Raw genomic sequence first — 23,384 nt, forward strand, 5'->3', positions numbered from 1 at the left:
TGGCATTCCCTTTAACGGCGCAAAGCGCAATATTTCAAATAAATGCATCGGTATTTTGGCATTCAACGGCGCATTTGAAGGAGGCTGCTTGCGAGACCGTATGGAATAGTCATTCTTAAACCATGCTTTACTAAAACCTAGCATAGCCTTCACGCATTTGCACTCGTCTATTATTTGAACTCATTGGCAAAGTTAAACTAACTTCACCAAGGAGTCAGCCAACAACAAGACAGTTATATGCAGTTACTTTCACTATTGACTGACAATGGGTTACCACCGAAAACATAGGCTGGAAAAAGCAACACTTACCCTATTGCTCAAATGACTGAATAAAACAACATTTATCCTGCAGAGGAGTTGCTTATATCTCGTGACAGTGCGTCTTCAGCTGTGCTCCACGTGTCTCTCGCCTCTCCCCTAATCACTTTTAACCGTCATTACCAATTTGCAAATGATGGTGAATAACTACTCATTATGAGATGTACAGTATTTCGTAATATCTTTATTCTAATTATGTTTCCCATTGTAATCTGCAATTTGTAATGCTTTGCATGGACGTGCGCTGGTGTGCGTTCATGAATGATACAAGGATGTTGCGCGCACCTGCCAATATGACTGGTGACATGACATGCGCTCTTAAAATAGCATATGAACAACTCGCCATTGACTTCTGACCAGGTTTAGGTGGTGTGCGATAGCGAATTTTAGACAACGCGCCAGGCCCCTCCCTAGGTTGTTAATTGCCACACCCCTGGACGCAATGTTTAAAAAATAAACGTGCAAAATACCGAATTAAACTTTGCGAGGGTGGAAAACGAGTTTTACGCCATGCGCTGGTGTGCAAAATAGAGCCCCACATATTAAGGAGCTGGCTCAAAGGTTTTTACAGCTATCAATGTGTGTTCACTTCTGGTTCCTTAGCTATCATTTTGATAACTATAACAAGCTATTTGACGTCTTTAAAATACTAAACATATCGGAGGTGCTCAAATAAACCAAAACTCTGATATTGATTGCACCTCCAAATGGTCTGTGACGTAAGCTTGTGTGAAGGAAAGAATAAAATGGCTCTAAAGCATTCAGTTCTTATTCCGTCAAATTTGTGGTCTAGCAGTACAAGGGTAAATAACCTGGACAATTAGGTTTAGACATTTAGTGGTTTTTGGAAATATGAAACAAAACTGCATTTAGTTTGTTCAGATGTTTTTTCACCAGAAATCCAATGCAACCACTGCATGTCACATCAGGTGTTTTAGTCTTTTAGACAAATTGTATACTATTAATACCACAATTTAAGGTAACACTCTGAATAACTAAAAGTATGAGAATATATATATTTTGTTATGTAAGTGTTTCACTTTCAACATTATAACATTCAACAGCCAATGATAACCAACAACAGCCAACCACAAGTTGATATGACATGCCCCAAGATGACTTGGAAACAAACAAAATACATAGCTTAAGCTTTCTTAGGTCCGTATCTGTGCATCAGCGGAAAGGATTATAAATAGTGAAAATAACGATAAATAGTAAATTGCCCTTATTTTTGCTGGCTCCTCTGATGTCATTGTCCTACCCCTTTCTCATGTTAAATAAACCTAATAACAACATTGTCTACAAGAATATCTTTTCAAAAAGTCTGTATCAATGTTGAAATTAAAATCCTGATGTTAAATGAGTTAAAATCAAGCAAGACGCCTCAGAAGCTGAGGTGGCGGTAGCTGTGGATCCTCTGGTGCGTCTTGAGGTGGGTCAACTGTCTGAACTTTTTGCCACACTGTTGGCAACCATACGGGCGCTCACCGGTGTGCACACGTTTATGGTTCTGCAGGTTCCCGGCGTGGCTGAAGCGCCGGCCGCAGTGGCCACACGTGTACGGCTTCTCGCCTGTGTGGCAGCGCTGGTGGATGCGAAGGCCACTCAGCCGACTGAAGGTCTTGCCGCAGAGCAGGCAGCGGTGGCTCTCCTCTCGGCAAGAGAAACGCTGCTGCTGCTGCTGCTGCTGCTGCTGTTGCTGGGCCTGATTGAGGGGGAACGACTCCACAAAGGCAGTGAATGTGTCAGAATGAATGTAGTGTGCCACTTCTAAAGTATCAGAGCTGTGCTGCAAGAGATCTAACTCCTGGACATCGTTCTGTGCTGCGTTGAGGGCATAATCTGGGCTGGGTTCCTCGTGGTCGTAAAGCTGGTGTGGAGGCACGGGTTGCTGAGAGAGGGAATATTCCAGAAGGTCGGGCTCCGCTTTGATGATATTGATGTCGGCTGGCATCCCTTGCTGAGTGGGTGAGGTGGAGTTAGCCACTGATGAGCGTCCATTGGAGAACACTACACTTTCTGCATGTGCTGAGGTGTCCTTTGAGTTCTCAGACTGTGAGTGAGCAGAGCTGTCACTTTCTGTATCCACCACGGTGACACATGAAGGAGCCACTTCACTGCAGTTTGTAAACACCTGCTCAACGCTGAAGTTGGATTCTACCTTTGAGTCCAGATGATTCTTCACTTCATCTGCAGAAGTCGCTCTGGACTCCAGCTCTGGCTTGCCTGATGCCTCAGAGGATGGTAGTTGTTTACATGAGCATTTGGACTGCTCTGATTGGCTAGCCTGCAATGGAGGACATGCTCTGGACACCCGTGCCACTGGAGAAAACAAATACATGGGTCATCACAGATAAATGGCTTTCATGTTGTTTTAAAGCTCTTTTCCAGCACTATGTTTTATGCAAATGCTATGTTTACGGAAATGAATCGTAATTATGTTTGCATGATTATAGCCTAATATTCAAACTTGAATAATAAAAAAAAAAAACTATATTTTAAAATGGGTCAACTTTTTACAAAAGCTAGCTTGTAGGCTACCATCATCATGTCCAGAGAGTTTGGTCTTGGATTTTCATTTTATTGCAGAGATATAATTGGTTATGGTATACCATGCTGTTGTGTTTACATAGCCATGTGCTTCTGCTCCTTGTGTCTCTGTCTCCACCCCTCACTACACATTGTGAGGCTGTGAGCAGCTGCATACTGAATTACATCTGTCTAATAAATGCCAGAGGGTAATGTAGAATTATGCACAATGACAATAATAGCAAAAAACTCACGTTCTCGATCAAACCATTGTTGTAGTCCCTCGAGTTTCTTCCTTAGTCTCTCGTTCTCCCTCTGAGTTCGAGCGGTTTTTTCTTGGTACTCCGACACCGTATCCTTTACCACCTCCAGCACCTCGTGGACTGCTGCGGTCAGCAGTTTAGAAACCCGTGCATTCAGTCTTTCAATCTTGGTCATCTTCATGAAAGGAGGAGTAGGAAACGATACACGACAGGTCATTTAACTTTTCTATTTGTCGTCTGGAAAATGAGTGTCACTGTTCACGATTTTCAGAAGAAATTCCCGGAATTGCACTTCTGACACAAATTAGGCTACATTAAGTTACTGATTGTGATCAGTCAAAGCGAAATTGGTTATAGCCTAGCCCATCGCCATCTGATGTCAAACAGGTCCTAAACGCCTTACCATATGCTACAATTACGGGAAGAGTTGAATGATTTAAGAGATAATCTTTAAAAAAAACTCTTTAAACTTATATATGCAAACATGTTCATTTCACGAAGAAACGAGTGAAAATCAATCACGAAATATTCCTGAGCCTTGCACTCGCTTCTCTTGAATAAATAGTTATTACTTCCGGGTCTTGCACGTTGCGGTAAGTCAACATCAAAATAGAGGCCTAAACGCATAGACCTCTCCAGAATAAGTCCCGCCTCCGTAACTTCCGTATCCATCCAACTTCCGGGCGTCGATTGTCTATGGGAAATAACATGGCGTTTCGAAATATCATACAGGTAAAACATCTGTAGGTAGCGAAGTAGAAAAAGCTGGTGGGCAGATTGGCCTACACACTTCTGCCATCTAGTTTCCACTGGATTTTTTGATTGTCGGTGCCGTTTAAGCAGCACTTTTTAGTACCAGCAGCTTTTTCTACTTTGTCACCTACAGAGTTTGACAGGTACGATCTTTCAAAATGCCATGTAATTTCCCATAGACATTTGACGACCGAAGGTTGGATGGATACGGAAGTTAGGAGGCGGGACTTATTCTGGAGAGGTCTATAGAGCTGCACAGTCCCGCCCACAGCCAATGCCGGATGTAAAAATTCAATGCAATTTCTCCATTGACAATTGCGGTATAAGCAAGGGGGCAGGCGAATTCCCGGAAGTAGAAGAATCGACGTAGGCTGGAGGGACCATCTCTCTGCTAACTCCCATAGAAGTCCATTCATTCTAGGATTTTTTTTGAAATACCATAACTTCATATAACATATATCCTGTGCCGATATTGTAGCTTCTGTGTAATCCACATAAACACTACAAAGGCAAAACAGACTCCACTACCTCGTCCGTAACGTTGGTTACCCGTAAGAAGAATGGTTAGCTTGTTCGGTTGGAGGGAAGCTAGCTTTGACGTAATCTCTCTTTCGCGCTGTAGGGAGATAACCGTATTGTTTGGATAAGAAGCTCAGTCCACCTAACTGTCTATGACGGTAACTCATAAGCAAAACCTAGCATACACGACCCTATGTTAAGGTAAAGCATTACACAGAGGCTTATAATAATAAAAAAGTAAACCTAATTTTTTTAAAAACGGCACTAATCATTTCAATGGTTTTCGATGGATTGACCGTAGGTCGGAAAAGTGGAAAGAAGATTAGATTCAAGGCTATAACTTTTTTGTTTTGTTTTAGCATGACTGTTTTTGAAGATGATCATGTGTGGTAGCTTCAACATTAACACGACTTGGTGAGGATGATATTAATAATAATACATAAATAAATGTTTAACTTTGATGACTTTGAAGGCGAAGGAAGTGTGAGAAGAATTTCTGTGTATCTATCATATGAGTTACAAGATTCAGTTCGATGGCTAACGTCACGAAGTTAAGTGTGAGTCTGCGCAGTACTGGGGGGACCAACTGAAAAATCGTTCTATTTGACTCAGTGCCCTCCCATTGAAAACGACGGAGTCTGTTCGTCCATTTCTTTTACTGTCTATGGGTATAAGCCATAAAAACTTAACTGCACGTGGTAGACTTAAAACCAGCTACGGCTGTACTAAGCCTCTGATTGGTGGAAAGGCCGTGATGGTCATAGTTTGAAACTTTCTCAGCGAAAAATATTGACAATGATGGCGAAAATCTTAATGTGATTAAAAACTTTCTTGACGAATATTGGTACTTGTATCAACAAGGATTGGGGTTTATACATCACACGAACTTAGTCAGGGCCAATACACTATCAAATAGACCACTGTAAATGTTAGTTTAAACACTCAAACTTTTCAGGTAGCCGACAGGCTATTAGCATTTCCGACATTGTATGTCATTACATAATGCAGCTAACATTAGCCTACATGCTGCAACACAGGTATGAAATATATTATGTTTTAGTGAGTGTCCAAAGGGTGAAAGCCACTTTAAATCGGGTCACATTATTGACTGTTGTGTGTCCGAGAGTCAGTTTGTGGGTTTTGTAAGGGCCAGCATGAGGGACAAGACCTACAAAGTTGTGATGAGTTAAGCAGGGAGGTTGGTAACGTTAATGCTGCTAGCAGTGCTAGTTAACATTAGCTAGGCTACTGTAGCCTTTATACTGTATGATTCATATCAATCATTAACCTAGGAATACTTCGTGCATGTAATGAACATTTTGTGTAATAATTCACGGCAAATTAATAAACTGAATATGGTGGTCCAAGAGCAGACCATGCACCAGTCCATGCATCAGCCCGACTGAGCAGTGATGACAGCATAGGATGAGTCGGTAACGTTACGAAGCACTGCCACGTTAATCTGTTAACCGCTTTCACACACACACGATATAAAATACACGATGATAAATATAAAATTCAATATCAAAACACTATTATTTACACGATTACTCCTGAAATAACTGCTCTTAACTGCACATTCACTATATAAAAATCACTGTTTGGAGGAAAGGGTTCGCGTGCGGTCGCCGGTTGGAAATGGCAAAATAAATCGCGCCGATTTTGCCTATATTATTCAGTGAGGCGCGGTGGTTTATGGGATGAGTAGTTCCATCGCTCGGAAATGAAAATATGTACACAGTCTTGTACCTTTGACTTTTTTTGGATTTTCTCTTCGTTTTTTCCACTCGAAATTATATGTTGTATGCTTATGAGTTATGCCGTAGCTGGTTAGCCTAAGACAAGCTGTAAAACTCTTTAGATACGGATTTTTCCAAACGTCAATGGGACAAATGAATGGGAATCTTACATCCGGCACCTAACCGCATTTTGGCTGTGGGCGGGACTGTGCAGCTCTATTAACGAAGCACATTTACTTTCAAAGTTGTATTTTCAGAGAATTTTAAAACGGGCTCTGGTACTATCTAAAAAGTTTGCTATTTAGTGTAGGCAATCTGTGAGGAAAAAAAAAAAATCACCGAACCCAAAACTAATTGCAACAAATATTTGTTTGTTGTAGGCCTATGAAACTTTCCCATATCACAGCCTGTCAAAAGTCCATGAAAATCCAAGTGGTGGAACACTGTCAAAATTGGAAATATTATTTTTGTGCATAGGTCAATGGCCAAAAACTGCACCTTTGGCAGTTTTACTGAACTTTCATAGGGGGAACAATAGGGGACATGTGAAAAATAGGTCAAATTCTTTGATAAAGGCCTACAGTTAAGAGCCCTGAATATTTTCAGATAACAATAAAAAAAAAACATTATGGTCAACTGGATAAAGCCTATATTTTGCATCATATCTGGGTCATTCTTCAATTAGGGGAACTTTTATGTCCCCAGGTTATAAATTCATGTTAGAAATACTATATTACAAAATAGTTTAGTTATTTCAAATAATGTTTATTGCACCACCAAAAAAGTAATACACTAAAATCTTTATGATTTATATTTTTAAAACTGTTTTTAACACCAATATTTGTCTACTTAGGCCTTGTCCCCAACCCAGACTTTCAAACTTTTCTGCTCTAAAAATGTGATTAAATGTTATCATTTAATATACGCTTGCTGTCAGACATGTAGCAAACCACTGGTCCCTGCTATCACTGGGTGATGATCTTTCATGTCACTGCGCACTTGCCAATGTTGTTGTTGTTGTATTGCCATGATAGGAGAACATTAACCCTTTCTACCCCACTGACTTCTGAATATGACCAGCCAGTCACTTCAGAATGGTGAAAGAGGAAGAATATTTCACAGACACTGCCTTATATAGTGCTAAAATATTCCCTAGATGGGTGATTGGAGTTTGGTTCAGATCAATGACATCAAAGATGGACTTTCCATTGGCTAACGTCTCATGTTCTTCAGCGAACCGAGGATATACATAACTTTATGTTTGTACAGCTTTAACATTGTGGAACGAACACGTATGCAAAAACATACTGGCTCTAGTAAAGACTAAACAACCATTTCCACTGATTCAAAGGGCCAAAATGTAAAAATAGACACCAATTTGTACTATGGTGTTTAGATCACCAATTGAAATACAACCCCAAAACAGAAAAGGTTGTGTAAAATGTGAATAAAAACAAAATGTAATAATCTGCAACACACTTAAACTCATTTTTAGTAGCAAAAAGGACACAGACAACATATCAAATGTTGAAAATGACAAATTTGACTATTTAATGGAAAATATATTTTGAATTTGATACCAGCAACATGTTTAAAAAAAAAGTTGGGAGGGGGGTAACAAAATGCTGGACAAATTGTGTAATGATAAAGAAAACAAAAGGAGGAATGTTTCACAACTAATTAGATAACTGGCAACACAATTGGGTATGAACAAGAGCATCCCAGAGAGGCAGGGTCTCTTAGAAGTAAAGATGCAGGGGTATTCATCACTTTGTGTAAACCTGTGTGCACAAACGATGAAACAATGTAATTTTAATGCTTCTTAACATGAAATTGTGAAGTATTCGGGGAGTTCATCATCTACAGGACATAATATTATTAAAACATTTCACAGAATCCGGAGAAATCTTTGCAAACAGATTGGGGTTGTATAAAAATGTGAATAAATTCTGTTGCAATTACTTTCTCAAAATCTTTTGGGCGGTAACCAGGTACGCTAATTGGTTGGAGGTGCATACAAATTCTGCATCGTCATTGAGATCACATAGTAAGGAGCTGGTTCAAAGGTTATAAAAGTATTTTGTCAAGTTGTTTAAAGAAAGCAGTTTTTACAGCTATCAATGTGTGTTCACTTCTGGTTCCTTAGCTATCATTTTGATAACTATAACAAGTTATTTGACGTCTTTAGAATACTAAACTGGTGCCTAATGTTGAGTTACTCCAATCTAGATTTTTTGACGTTAATCACTCCTGTGATATATTGCTATTGTCTATCCAAAGTAAGATGCCGGTTTCAAAGTTAACTGATCAAATCAACCAAAACTCCGATATTGATTGCACCTCCAAATGGTCTGTGACGTAAGCTTGTGTGAAGGAAAGAATAAAATGGCTCTAAAGCATTCAGTTCTTATTCCGTCAAATTTGTGGTCTAGCAGTACAAGGGTAAATAACCTGGACAATTAGGTTTGCACATTTAGTGGTTTTTGGAAATATGAAGCAAAACTGCATTTAGTTAATTCAGATGTTTTTTCTCCAGAAATCCAATGCAACCACTGCATGTCACATCAGGTGTTTTAGTCTTTTAGACAAATTGTATACTATTAAGACCACAATTTAAGGTAACACTCTGAACAACTAAATGTTTAAAAAGTATGAGAATATATATTTTTTTTTTATGTAAGTGTTGTTAGACACTTTCAACATTATAACATTCAACAGCCAATGATAACCAACAACAGCCAACCATAAGTTGATATGACATGCCCCAAGATGACTTAGAAACAAACAAAATACATAGCTTAAGTCTTGTGTTTTCAAGCTTTCTTAGGTCCATAGGTCCGTATCTGTACATCAGCGGAAAGGATTATAAATAGTGAAAATAACGATAAATAGTAAATTGCCCTTATTTTTGCTGGCTTCCCTGATGTCATTGTCCTACCCCTTTCTCATGTTAAATAAACCTAATAACAACATTGTCTGTATCAATGTTTGCATGTAGGACAGGGATTGTAACGTCACATTTTCTCTTTCGTTTTCCGCCTAAAATTAAAATCCTGATGTTAAATTAGTTAACATCAAGCAAGACGCCTCAGAAGCTGAGGTGGCGGTAGCTGTGGATCCTCTGGTGCGTCTTGAGGTGGGTTGACTGTCTGAACCTTTTGCCACACTGTTGGCAACCATACGGGCGCTCGCCGGTGTGCACACGTTTATGCTTGTGCAAGTCCCCCGCATGGCTGAAGCGCCGGCCGCAGTGGCCACACGTGTACGGCTTCTCGCCCGTGTGGCAGCGCTGGTGGATGCGAAGGCCACTCAGCCGGCTGAAGGTCTTGCCGCACAGCAGGCAGCGGTGGCTCTCCTCTCGGCCAGAGAAACGCTGCTGCTGCTGCTGCTGCTGCTGCTGCTGTTGCTGGGCCTGATTGAGGGGGAACGACTCCACAAAGGCATTGAATGTGTCAGAATGAATGTAGTTTGGCACTTCTGAAGCATCAGAGCTGTGCTGCAGGAGATCTAACTCCTGTACATCGTTCTGTGCTGCGTTGAGGGCATAATCTGGGGTGGGTTCCTCGTGGTCGTACAGCTGGTGTGGAGGCACGGGTTGCTGGGAGAGGGAATATTCCAGAAGGTCGGGCTCCGCTTTGATGATATTGACGTCGGCTGGCATCCCTTGCTGAGTGGGTGAGGTGGAGTTAGCCAGTGATGAGCGTCCATTGGAGAACACTACACTTTCTGCATGTGCTGAGGTGTCCTTTGAGTTCTCAGACTGTGAGTGAGCAGAGCTGTCACTTTCTGTATCCACCACGGTGACACATGAAGGAGCCACTTCACTGCAGTTTGTAAACACCTGCTCAACGCTGAAGGTGGATTCTACCTTTAACTCCAGATGATGTTTCACCTCATCTGCAGAAGTCGCTCTGGACTCCACCGTCAGCTCTGGCTTGCATGATGCCTTGGAGGACTGTAGTTGTTTACATGAGCATTTGGACTGCTCTGATTGGCTAGCCTGCAATGGAGGATTTGCTCTGGACACCCGTGACACTAGAGAAAACAAATACATGGGTCATTCGGTGTGAAATCATTACACTTTTGGACCGCATTGGCACAGATTTGAACGAAACTTGGAATGCTGATTCGGACATATAAGACAGCCATGAAACTGAAATTGGATGTGTTTGGGGGGGGGGGGGGGGGGGGGGCTATGACTGACTTATTGCATCTCCCTCAATTCTAGTCACAGATAGAAGATGGCTTTCATGTCGTTTTAAAGCTCTTTTCCAGCACTACGTTTTATGTAAATGCTACGAAAATGAATCGGAATTATTTTATGCGTGATTATAATATTCAAACTTGAATAATAAAAAACAAAAGTTAGCTTGTACTATCCTCATCATGTCCAGAGAGTTTGGTCTTGGGTTTTCATTTTATTCCCAAGATATCATTGGTTATGGTATACTTTGTTTACTTATACCATGTGCTGTTGTGTTTACATAGCCATGTGCTTCTGCTCCTTGTGTCTCTGTCTCCACCCCTCACTACATATTGTGAGCAGCTGCATAATTCTAGCTCCACTGAATGATATTTATTAGACTATCTAGTAAATGCCAGAGGGTAATGTAGAATTATGTAGAACTGACAATAATAGTAACAAAACTCACATTCTCGATCAAACCATTGTTGTAGTTCCTCGAGTTTCTTCCGAAGTCTCTCGTTCTCCCTCTGAGTTCGAGCGGTTTTTTCTTGGTACTCCGACACCGTATCCTTTACTACCTCCAGCACCTCGTGGACTGCTGCGGTCAGCAGTTTAGAAACCCGTGCATTCAGTCTTTCAATCTTGGTCATCTTCATGAAAGGAGGAGTAGGAAACGATACACGACAGGTCATTCAACTTTTCTATTTGTAGTCTGTAAACTTAGTGTCACTGTTGTTCACGATTTTCAGAAGAAATGATCGGAATTGCATTTCTGACACAAATTAGGCTACATTAAGTTACTGATTGTGATCAGTCAAGGCGTCAAAGCGAAATTGACTAGCTGCATCGCCATCTGATGTCAAACAGGTCCCAATGCGGTACCATAGGCTACAATTACGGAAAGAGGTGAATGATTTAAGAGATAATCTTTTTAAAAAAAAACGATTTAAACTTATATGCCAAAATGTGAATATCAGTCATGAAGAAACGAGAGAAAATCAATCAATCACGAAATGTTCCTGAGCCTTGCACTTGCTTCTCTTGAATTAGTAGTTATTACTTCCGGGTCTTGCACGCTGCGGTAAGTCAACATCAAAATAGAGGTCTAACAACGAGACGCATTAACGAAGCACAATGTTGTATTTTCAGAGACTTTATAAACGGGTTCTGGTACTATCCTAAACTTTGCCATTTAGTGTTGGCAATATGTGTGAGAAAAAAAAATCACCCACCCCAAAAAATTGCCACAAATATTTTTTTGTTGTAGGCTTATCAAACCTTCCCATATCACATAGCCTGCCAAAAGTCTATGAAAATCCAAGTGGTGGAACACTGTCAAAATTGGAATTATTTGTGCATAGGTCAATGGCCAAAAACTGCACCTTTGGCAGTTTTACTGAACTTTCATAGGGGGGAAAACAGGACATTTGAAAAATAGGTCCAATTCTTTGAAGGCATGAAAACTGGGAGAACTTGTACAGTTAAGTACAGTTAGTTATATAAAACCATAATAATAAATAAGTGTGCTGAAGTGCACACTGAATTAAAAAGAACATTATGGTCAACTGGATAAAGCCTTTATTTTGCATCATATCTCCTGAATCAAACATGGTATCTCAGAACAAGTGATGTCTATTCCCTGGGATGACGATATTGAAAATACATATTTCAAATGCCAAATAGTATTTTCTAATTTGTATTTGATTGGGTTGAAGAAAATGGCTTTGTATTTTAGGCCTATTTTTGGTGATGTGATGACATCATAAAAGTGCAAAACAATAAATGCAGCCTCTGACGGGTGCTGATTTAGTAATTTCCCCAAAGTTATGATCACAATATTGAGATTCAGGAAGATGATTCAGTGTAAGATGAGTAACATGTAGGCCTAGGTTGCTCACAAGCACAATATTATTACACATCACACGTAGTGTAACCTGTTATTTGACTGAGGGGCCCCTTTCAGATATGAGGGGTGAATAACACAACCCATGGTATATGATTGAGGGACCCTTTTATGACTTATCACACATAGCGTCACCTATGTTATTTGACTGATGGAACCCATTCATCAGGGATGAATAACATAGGCCATATTTGACTGAGGGGCCCCATTCAGATATCAGGGGTGAATAACATAACTCGTGTTATTTGACTGATATCAGGGGTAGAGAACATAGTAGCAACTTAACATAGAAGCTTCAGGGCCCCCTGAGTCCTCGGGACCCTGGGCCTGGTAGGCCCATTCAGTAATGCATGAACATGACCCCTCATGTAATGATCATTTTGTTCTTGATGAAGTCTGTCTCTTGTAAAGGTTACCAGCCAGTCACTTCAGAATGGTGGAAGAGGAAGAATATTTCACAGACACTGCCTTATATAGTGCTAAAATATCCCCTAGATGGGTGATTGGAGTTTGGTTCAGATCAATGACCTCATCAAAGATGGACTTTCCATTGGCTAACGTGCTCTTCAGCGAACCGAGGATATGCATAACTTTATGTTTGTACAGCTTTAACATTGTGGAACACTTACATGCAAAAACATACTGGCTCTAGTAAAGACTAAACCATTTCCATTGATTGAAAGGGCCAAAATGTAAAAATAAACACCAATTTGTACTATGGTGTTTAGTTTACCCATTGAAATACAACCCCAAAACAGAATGTGAATAAAAACAGAATGTAATAATCTGCAAAACACTTAAACTCAGACAGACAACATATCAAATGTTGAAAATGACAAATTTGATTATTTAATGGAAAATATATGTTCATTTTGAATTTGATACCAGTAACATGTTTAAAAAAAAGTTGGAACGGGGGTAACAAAATGCTGGAAAAGTTGTGTAATGATAAAGAAAACAAAAGGAGGAATGTTTCACAACTAATTAGATAACTGGCAACACAACTGGGTATGAAAAAGAGCATACCAGAGAGGAAGGGTCTCTTAGAAGTAAAGATGTAGGGGTATTCATCACTCTGTGTAAACCTGTGTGCACAAATGATGAAACAATGTCATCTGAATGCTTCATAACATGAAATTGTGAAGTATTCAGGGAGTTCATTATCTACAGGACATAATATTATTAAAACATTCAGAGAATCCGGATAAATCTTTGCAAACAGATTAGGGTTGTATAAAACTGTGAAAAGAAATTCTGTTGCAATTAGTTTTGGGTCAGACCTTACTTTGCCAGGACTAATTAGAAGTCCAATGTCCTTTTTTTTCCAAATTTTTGGCCTTTGGTATTATCTACAGACCATGCTGAAGACGATGACTTTTTCGGGTTGTATAACAAGCAACATAAACCAAAAAGTATCATTTGATTTAACCAGCTTGTGTGAAAGAAATAATAAAATGGCTCTAAAGCATTCAGTTCTTATTCCGTCAAATTTGTGGTCTAACAGTACTTGGGTAAATAACCTGGACAATTAGGTTTGCACAGTTAGTGGTTTTTGGAAATATGAAACACAACTGCATTTAGTTTATTCAGATGTTTTTTTCTCCAGAAATCCAATGCAACCACTGCATGTCACATCAGGTGTTTTAGTCTTTTAGACAAATTGTATACTATTAATACCACAATTTAAGGAAACACTCTGAACAACTAAACGTTTAAAAAGTATGAGAATATATATATATTTTTTTCAACATTATAACGTTCAACAGCCAATGATAACCAACAACAGCCAACCACAAGCTGATATGACATGCCCCAAGATGATTTGGAAACAAACAAAATACATAGCTTAAGTCTTGTGTTTTCAAGCTTTCTTAGGTCCATAGGTCCGTATCTGTGCATCAGTGGAAAGGATTATAAATAGTGAAAATAACGATAAATAGCAAATCGCCCTTATTTTTGCTGGCTCCTCTGATGTCATTGTCCAACCCCCTTTCATGTTAAATAAACCTAATAAGAACAGCAGTGTTTCCCATACATTGACTTCTTTGTGGCGGCCCACCACAATATCAACACTGACCACCACACAATGATTTTCATGTTTTATGTACTATTTAAATTGGATGGAATCCTGTCATTGTAGAGCTATGTGCGCAGCCTCTCCTTGTGTCTGTCCCTCAACAAACCTGCATGCACATTTAAAGAAAGCATTATGCATTAGGAATGCAAGGATTATTGTTGGCATAGAAGACGACTGGCTAAATTGTGATTAAATCCGGTTAGCATCATAACCATGTCGCGCAAATTTGTTCAAAACTGCTGCTACCCCCCCCCCCCCCACCACCACCTACCGCCACAAATATAATTTAATTCTGTGGGAAACACTGAACAGTGCATGTCCACACATAGCCAGGTATTTTTATACAGAGACTTTCTTTTTTAACCGTTTTGGGCTTTTTGTCTAAAATAATATATTTTCAAAAACTTTTCAAAAACCGACTAACGTTTCGACGCCCATGCGTCTTCTTCAGAGTCGAATGGGCATCGAAACGTTAGTCGGTTTGCACTAGGCTAATAAAAATCACTTAAAGCGTTGTGTGCTCCGGTCCTGCTCCTTGGCTCTTGTTAGACCTTGGGTCTCCTCTTTTGACTTCTGCGTCCTGTTCCGTGAGCACCAACCAGGCTGAAGCGCTAGTGGCCCTCTTCTATTAAAATCCTAATGTTAAATAAGTTAATATCAAGCCAGACGCCTCAGAAGCTGTGGTGGCGGTAGCTGTGGATCCTCTGGTGGGTCCTCTGGTGCGTCTTGAGGTGGGTCGACTGGCTGAACATCCTGCCACACTGCAGGCACCTGAACGGCCGCTCGCCGGTGTGCACACGCTTGTGCTTCTGCAGGTTCCCGCCGTGGCTGAAGCGCCGGCCGCAGTGGCCACACGTGTACGGCTTCTCGCCCGTGTGGCAGCGCTGGTGGATGCGCAGGTTGCTCAGCTGGCTGAAGGTCTTGCCGCAGAGCAAGCAGCGGTGGCTCTTCTCTCGACCAGTGAAACGCCGATGCTGCTGCTGCTGCTGTTGCTGCTGCTGTTGCTGGGCCTGATTGAGGGGGAACGACTCCACAAAGGCATTGAATGTGTCAGAATGAATGTAGTGTGCCACTTCTGAAGTATCAGAGCTGTGCTGCAAGAGATTTAACTCCTGGACATCGTTCTGTGCTGCGTTGAGGGCATAATCTGGGGTGGGTTCCTCGTGGTCGTAAAGCTGGTGTGAAGGCACGGGTTGCTGGGAGAGGGAATATTCCAGAAGGTCGGGCTCCGCTTTGATGATATTGACGTCGGCTGGCATCCCTTGCTGAGTGGGTGAGGTGGAGTTAGCCAGTGACGAGCGTCCATTGGGGAACACTACACTTTCAGCATGTGCTGAGATGTCCTTTGAGTTCTCAGACTGCGAGTGAGCAGAGCTGTCACTTTCTGTATCCACCACGGTGACACATGAAGGAGCCACTTCACTGCAGTTTGTAAACACCTGCTCAACGCTGATGATGGATTCTACCTTTAACTCCAGATGATGTTTCACCTCATCTGCAGAAGTCACTCTGGACTCCACCGTCAGCTCTGGCTTGCCTGATGCCTTGGAGGACTGTAGTTGTTTACATGAGCATTTGGACTGCTCTGATTGGCTAGCCTGCAATGGAGGATTTGCTCTGGACACCCGTGACACTAGAGAAAACAAATACATAGAGAACCTTAGAAGACTAACAATTATATTGTCAGGTTTTGCCACATTGTGGGCAGCTGCATAATTCCAGCTACCAATGAATGATATTCATTATTAGACTCAGGGTGCGATTTGTGTAAAAAAACAGAGGGGGGGATGATTTTGAATAAGTTTGTAACCCCCCCCCCCCCAAAAAAAAAAAAAAAAAAAATGAACGAACGATTCATAGCCTAGTAATGTCATGGCTAATAATAGACTATATTAATTTTGCCACCTTTGTAACATTTTAGTTTTAGTTTACCGTGTTGTATGTTTAGTTTAGTTTGTATGTTTGTTTAGTTTTAGTTTACCGTGGTGTATGACTTTAAACAGCGAGTGTGCTTTGTATGATGATCAGCTCCTCTAATGCAGGGTAGGACTACGTTTTGACAAGCATACAAATTCACCTTGTTCTTGCCCCATCTGAAATGACTCCTCTACTTTTGCTGCCTCCATCCTTTCTGTATTTGTTGTGTAAAAAAACGTTGTATATGATGGCACTGAAGTCTTAAGTTAGTGAATTGGCTAACAGTGTTAGTTGGTAACCAAATAGCCTACACATTGCGCTACACGCTGCGTAGGCTACGTGCATTCTCTCTCCTGCTGATTTGCGTTCAGTAGCCAAGTGCGTAATATTGAAAAAGTTGAAAAAATAAATGTGTTTATTGTAGCCTACAGAAAATAAATAGCCTAGGCCTACTATCATACTGTCAGTTAATTGGCTACAGTGCAGTGAAGAGTTTGGAGAGTAAAGTTAGGGCAACTTGAAGTTTTATGAAAATAATTTACGAACCAGAACATAAAGACCATGAAGCTTCTATTTCTTGCAGCTGTTAAAACACCCGCTAGATAGTTTAAATACCCACCAACATTCGTTTTTGCAGTACAGATTATTTCTGAAAGTTATTTGTCTACTAGGCCTAGCCTACTGGCTGATTTATCAAACGAGTGCTTTCTCGTTCGTCCTCCGCAAACTACAGGTGTTTCAGTAGAGAGCCATTGAATAAGCGATGCCAAGCAATTTCTGTAACACTTTTTGTGACATTCAGCAAATATCTCCTCATTTAATGTAAGTTCCTTCAGACAATAGGCCTACGTTCTACTCTACGTGCAGTTGTCTTCCATCTCAGTTGCATCAGTTTTCTAATTTTGAAGGTTCTAAAATATGACGATATGCTTCACTGAATCCCTGTCGTTTTCTTTCATTTTGTCCAGCTAACTTTTCCACTGAAACTAGCCATTTGTGATGGATTACACACTCGACATTCTGAAATGTCCTGCACGATCAAGGCCAAATTAAGTAATCACGCAGCCACTGTGTCAGCAGCATGAGTGCTGACTGTGACGGTGCGTTTCTGATGTCAGATTATTATGTAGGCTAGCCTACTAGACTGTTCTCACGTTGCAGCGCTTTACTTATATGAAGTAGCATTAATCAATATGAGGCAGAGGGGGATAAAAGTTGTCCCCACAGGGAATAAAAAAATAATTTAGCAGAGGTAGGGATAGGAAAACCAGAGGGGGGAAAATCCCCACCATCCCCCCCCCTACAAATCGCACCCTGATTAAACTATCTAGTAGGTAGTCTAATAATGAATACAAATAGTTAACGCCAGAGGGTAATGTAGAACTATTTGTATTAAGGCAGTAATAGCAAAAAAACTCACGTTCTCGATCAAACCATTGTTGTAGTTCCTCGAGTTTCTTCCGAAGTCTCTCGTTCTCCCTCTGAGTTCGAGCGGTTTTTTCTTGGTACTCCAACACCGTATCCTTTACTACCTCCATCACCTCGTGGACTGCTGCGGTCAGCAGTTTAGAAACCCGTGCATTCAATCTTTCAATCTTGGACATCTTCATGAAAGGAGCAGTAGGACACGATACACGACAGGTCATTTAACTTTTCTATTTGTTGTCTGGAAAATGAGTGTCACTGTTGTTCACGATTTTCAGTAGAAATTCCCGGAATTGCACTTCTGACACGAATAACATAAAGTTACTGATTGTTATGGTTGCGATGGGCTTCATGTCATGATGTCTTCATGTCGAAATTGACTATCCCATCGCCATCTGATGTCAAACAGGTCATAGACACCGTATCTGCAATTACGGAAATAGTTGGTTGAATGATTTAAGAGATAATCTTTAAAATAAACAAACCAAAATAAAAAAAGGTTTGAAGTTATATCTCAAATTGTTCTTTTCAGTCATGAGGAAACGAGTGAAACCCCATCACAAAATATTCCTGAGCAATAGTTATTACTTCCGGGTCTTCCGTTGTGGTAAGCACACATCAAAATAAAGGCCTAGCAACGAGACACAGTAACGATATGAAACAAAAGTGTATCACACTTACTTTCAATGTAAAGTATTTTTAAACGGGTTCTGGTGCTATCTCAAAGTTTGCATTTAGTCTACACAATCTGAGAAATTTTTTTTTTGAAAATCCAAATGGTGGAACACTGTCAAAATTGGAATTATTTGTGCATAGGTCAATGGCCAAACACTAGCCTACCTTTGGCAGTTTTACTGAGCTTTTATAGAACAGGATATGTGAAATAGGTCAAATTCTTTCATTAAGGCATACAACTTAAGACTGTAAGAGAACTTGTACAGTTAAGATCCCTGAACATTTTCAGATATAAAACCATGATCAAAAAAACCTTATGGCAACCATATACCATGTAACTGAAACATACCATATAACTGAATAGCATATTTTGCATCATCTCCTGAATCAAACATGGTATCTCAAAACAAGTGATGTCTACTCCTACTGCAAAATAGTATTTTTAATGAATGTAGCATCTGACCAGTGCTGACCACAGTTGTGATCAGAATATTGAGATTCAAGAAGATTATCCAGTGCAAGATGAGTAACATGTAGGTTGCTCACCTACACAATTACCCCCCCCCCCCCCCTCCCCTCCTCACACCAGCCTCAAGTTTTACCCTATCTATAAGGCTCTGGGCTCTTTTAACCCTGGATTTTCTTGGACTTTTACTATGGTGTTTAGATCACCAATTGAAATATAAAATTGTGAAAATAAATTCTGTTGCAATTAGTTTTGGATCAGACCTTACATTGCCTGGACTAATTAGAGGTCTAATGTCCTTTTTTTCTGAAATTTCTCAGATCTTGGCTTTTGGTATTATCTACAGACCATGCTGACAACAATTGACAGATTGTATAACAAGCAACATAAACCGAAAAGTATCATTTGATTGAACCAACAAGGAGATTTATCAGTTATCCTTCATTACATATCTAATGTTATAAAATCTCAAGACCAGAGTTGTTTACTGTGTTTGCATTTCACCATTTCTTCAATACCAACCAATTTATTTTGCACAGCTTCAGTAACAAAATAAATAGAAAATAAATAATGCGTATGGGACATATGGGAATTGTATCAAACTATTGTTTCCTGTATGGACTGCAGCATTAAACACTTGCATACTAATGTACATAAAAACACAGACTGCAACCATGGCAAAAGGCTGTTGATAAGGGTTCATGAGGTGTATGGCTTGCTATGTGTGTTTTTCCTTTACTAAGCCACTGTGAATGAACCGCACGCACGCACACACACCACGGGGAGCAATTTGCTGAATTAGACAAAATGTGTTTTGGATTAGGAGTACAGACTATATCTGACTCAGTACTGTGAAGGCATTTGTCTTCATATAAATTAAAGGTTGTATCAGGGATTGCAAGCCCCAAAAAGGCCCAAACATAAATGATCACATTCATCTAATATTTCCTAACGATCCGCTAACTGTCTGCCCCATAAGCAGGCCGTCAGAAAAAAGTGTCTCTGTAGGCAGCCTAGGCTCCAAGATCTGTACACAAAAACAATTGCTACCAACAAGGGTTAGCTATCCACTCAAAGGCAAAATAAAGTGTTTCAACCAATAACCGACAAGATGTGCGTTTAGGAGAGTTTTAATTGCACGGGAGGGAGGGGGAAGGACGAGCGAGCTAGCTCTCTGTTTTGTTTGAGCATCAACAGAAGTGACGTATCCCCGCTATTGCTGATACAACCTTTAACTCAAGTTCATAAATCACAAAAAGCTGCCTGTGTTCTGGGCACCCACTAATGCACTATAATGAACAATATGGTAGCTATTAACTATATTGCACTACACTGCAAAAACCAAGTATAATTAATCTTATTTTAAAAATCTAGTTATTGTTTTGTTAACTTGATTTGGACAAGACCAATTTATCTTAAAGCTGCAGTTGGCAAGATTTTTTTGATCATATTCACCGAAACAGACACTATGCTCCGACAGAACAACATAAATCAGCCGGTTTTAGAAAAAAACCCGCACTTCTACCTCAACCTAGAGCCTTTTGCAAAAATCCACAGCTCCCGGTTCTTCTGGTCCAATCAGAGCAGGGCTGTGTGAGATCTGACTGTCAATCACAGTCTGGTGCAGTCTGGTGCGCACTGATGAGCACAAACTCGATGAGAGGGTGCTTGGTGGTAGTGAGGCTGGGGCATGAGAGTTGTAAACATTCAAAATGTTGGCTAAGTCCCCTCAATCTGTCAGACTTGCCAACTGCAAGCTTTAACACACCGGCAGATAAATTTGCTTAAAACAAGTGTATGCAGTGAATGAGTGGATGTCCCTAACACAGGTTTTGATTTTTGAGTCTGGCCAGGAGGTGACCCAGTCTCGCACAATAGTGGCTCGTATGGTTTTCTTTTGTTGTCATTCTTTCATTCTTCAGCTTCCGATGCATCATCACCTAACACTGAAATGCCTGCGGTGGTGTGTGAGCTCATGCCTCTTCAGCTGAGAAGAGAGTCTGAACATCTTCCCGCACACGCGGCATTCGCACGGCTTTTCCCCGGTGTGCCTGAGCTTGTGTTTCTGCAGCGAGCTGTTGACGCTGAAACTCTGGCCGCAGACAGCGCACACGTACGGCTTCTCGCCCGTGTGGACGCGCACGTGCGTGCGCAGGTGGTCGGCGCGCCGGAAGCTCTTGCCGCAGTAGCCGCAGTGGTAGGGCTTCTCGCCAGTGTGCACGCGCAGGTGCTTGTTCAGGTCGCCTGAGCCGCCGAACGAGCGTCCGCACAGCGTGCACACGTGCTGCTTGGAGCCCGGGTGGCCACGCTCGTGCACGCGCAGCTCCACCAGGCTGCCGTACGTCTCGCCGCACACCACGCACACGTAGCTCTCGCCAGAGGGGGCGCTGTGAGTCGGCTGGGGAGAACCCTCTATCCAGACATCAGAACTCGGAACCATCTGCTGTGGAACTGGAACCTGGAACCTGCTGTTATTGTTGTTGGAGGCAAAGTGGAAGCTGCTGTGCGACTGGGAGGTGGATGGTTGCGACTGGGTGGAACTCAGGTCAGCCATCAAGCCAAAGTCGTCTTCCATCGCCCCCTGGTGGTGATCAGGGGAAGTGGCTAGAGTCACAGGAGCTTTGAGGTTGTTCAAGTGTAAAGAATGGGCATCAGTGGATAAGCTGCTATGCAGTGAGCGCATTTCGTCAGGGAGGCCAAAGCTGCCACACTGTGCCTCCTTGTGGTTTGTAATGGCTTTAGTCGCTGGCTCTGTCTTGATGGAGCCCTCTTGAGTAGGCAGAGGTGACTGGGTTGAGCTCCGTCCCGCACGGCTGTTGCTTTGCCGCAAAGAATATATGTTTGAGATTTGGATGCTGCAGGTGGGGCTGTGCGCGGTCAACCCTGTGCTGTTTGACCTGGTGTTCGTCTTGTTGGCCACACACAGCGATCGGTTGGCGCTGGTGAGAGCAGAGCCAGGTTTACAGGTCGCCCCATCCCCAGCAGGCGTCAGGGTCACACTGGGGTCACAGTCCGCTGGCGCCTGTGCCGAGTGTTTCTGTTCAAGTTTCACGAGCGCGTGTGGTGCGTGTTCCTGCCCAGCCGTTTCTGTGAGCGCCCGCCGAGGGGAATGATTCCGTTCCGCCGCATGGTATACCTCCCCGCTCCTCTCCCTCGCACTGGCGTAGACTTTGGTTAGCTCCAGCTCGTCCTTGGTGAGGTCCGATTCTGATGCTGCTGCTGCTGCTGCTGGCTCACAGTCTTGCTGCTGTTGCTCCTCAGGAGAGGTGCAGTCCAGGGCTGGGCTCAGCTGTGCACACTGTCCTGCTGTGGAGGATGCGCATGTTATTACTGTGTAAAACCCATTAAACAACACCATACTACCAACATACAACACTTTACAACAGCCTGAGAAATCAGCATGGTAGACTAGTGGGCCTACCGTCCTGTTCATGCTTTGTCCAAAATAGCCAGCATAAGAGGACACTTCATTAAGTAGCCTAAGCTCAGTCGAGGGTACAATAACTTCAGCTCCTGAAGCGAGTTACAACGTAGAGAAGCCAGCTAAAGAGAGTTCACATAATCGCAAAATTCCTTCCCTAAAAAAATAAAATACCCGGCTGAGACATTTACATTAGTCTATTAGTCCAACGCAATGCAGCGCTCACCGTCTCTATCGCGCTGCAGTGAGTTGCGAATTCTCTTCCTGAGTCTCTCGTTCTCCCTCTGCGTTCGAGAGGTTTTCTCCTGGTATTCCGACACAGTCTCCCGCACAAGTTCAAGAACTTCGTTCACGGCTACTGTCAGCAACTTGGACACTCTTTCGTTCAGTCGATCCATTTTAGACGTTCTGTTGGAAAAAAAGGAATCCAAATCAGACCTACATTACACGTCACTGCTAGGCTCTAAAAGTAGTCGAAAGAGACTAATTTTACTAGGAGTGCAATAACATTTCAATTCACGTTACCTTGAACATATTTGATTCCCCTCCATCTTTGTGACTGACACAATGCGATATCAAAATAAACGCTCCTACTGTGTTCTTTACCAATTGCCTATTGTAACGGTAGGCTACGTAAATATAACATTAAGACCGCACTATCTAAAAAACGCTCTCAAGCGACCCAGAAAGAATGATTAATATCCATAACCAGTAAAAGAGATCTAAAAGCTAAAATCTATCCATTATTTTTTTTCGCGTCAGTGGTCAAGCTTTCGAACGTAATTTCCGGAGGCACAAACCACTTTCAAAATAAAAGCCTAATGGAACGACATAGCCTAATACAGAGCCATATAAAGGTACCTTTATATGGCTCAGGTCTAATAATACTATTAAACCAGGCAAAACCTAACAATCTGATACTACAAAAGTTTTCTTATTTAATGCTACTGAAGGCTATTTTGTTGCGTAGAATCCATTTCATGGATGTCTACAGACATTTTTGTATCGTGCATAGTATAAAATGAGATTATGAGATTAATTACATATTTCAGTAGGCCTAATAATTTGGCAAATTATGAAAATCTTAAAGTTTATTGTCAATGAATGATTTCTTATATATATTTGAATATCACAGCAAAGGAAATATTGTCCTCACAATTCGCAAGTTTGCCATTCTGTTAGTTGTGTGTGTG

At 41.5% G+C, this 23,384-nt stretch overlaps 3 protein-coding genes across 5 annotated transcripts; all 3 read right to left on the reverse strand.

Moving 5' to 3' along the window:
• Positions 1-1,358: 1,358 nt before the first annotated feature.
• On the reverse strand, positions 1,359-11,343 carry LOC121700254 (zinc finger protein 2 homolog). 2 transcript variants are annotated; one of them, XM_042083120.1, is made up of 3 exons: positions 10,774-11,343; positions 9,180-10,156; positions 1,359-1,672 (listed from the first exon to the last, which is right to left on the reverse strand). In XM_042083120.1, exons 1-2 carry the CDS (start codon positions 10,997-10,999, stop codon positions 9,210-9,212), a joined length of 1,173 nt encoding a protein of 390 aa, XP_041939054.1. In that variant the 5' UTR covers positions 11,000-11,343; the 3' UTR covers positions 1,359-1,672; positions 9,180-9,209. The 2 variants fall into 2 exon arrangements, with proteins under 2 accessions (XP_041939054.1, XP_041939055.1); XM_042083121.1 differs by having other exon boundaries at positions 1,359-1,667; positions 9,175-10,156.
• On the reverse strand, positions 1,359-18,562 carry LOC121700253 (zinc finger protein 16-like). Of its 2 annotated transcripts, none has more exons than XM_042083118.1 (3): positions 17,625-18,562; positions 14,218-15,920; positions 1,359-1,601 (listed from the first exon to the last, which is right to left on the reverse strand). In XM_042083118.1, exons 1-2 carry the CDS (start codon positions 17,848-17,850, stop codon positions 14,959-14,961), a joined length of 1,188 nt encoding a protein of 395 aa, XP_041939052.1. In that variant the 5' UTR covers positions 17,851-18,562; the 3' UTR covers positions 1,359-1,601; positions 14,218-14,958. The 2 variants fall into 2 exon arrangements, with proteins under 2 accessions (XP_041939052.1, XP_041939053.1); XM_042083119.1 differs by lacking the exon at positions 1,359-1,601 and adding an exon at positions 8,008-9,081.
• LOC121700765 lies at positions 1,359-23,000 on the reverse strand. The gene is made up of 10 exons (XM_042083972.1): positions 22,717-23,000; positions 22,418-22,599; positions 20,716-22,076; positions 17,625-17,808; positions 15,059-15,920; positions 11,368-11,383; positions 10,774-10,957; positions 9,304-10,156; positions 3,102-3,322; positions 1,359-2,640 (listed from the first exon to the last, which is right to left on the reverse strand). Exons 1-10 carry the CDS (start codon positions 22,740-22,742, stop codon positions 1,703-1,705), a joined length of 4,827 nt encoding a protein of 1,608 aa, XP_041939906.1. The 5' UTR covers positions 22,743-23,000; the 3' UTR covers positions 1,359-1,702.
• Between the last annotated feature and the right edge of the window lie 384 nt (positions 23,001-23,384).

The sequence above is a fragment of the Alosa sapidissima genome, chromosome 24, assembly GCF_018492685.1.
Source record: "Alosa sapidissima isolate fAloSap1 chromosome 24, fAloSap1.pri, whole genome shotgun sequence".
Classification (NCBI taxonomy): Eukaryota; Metazoa; Chordata; class Actinopteri; order Clupeiformes; family Clupeidae; genus Alosa; species Alosa sapidissima.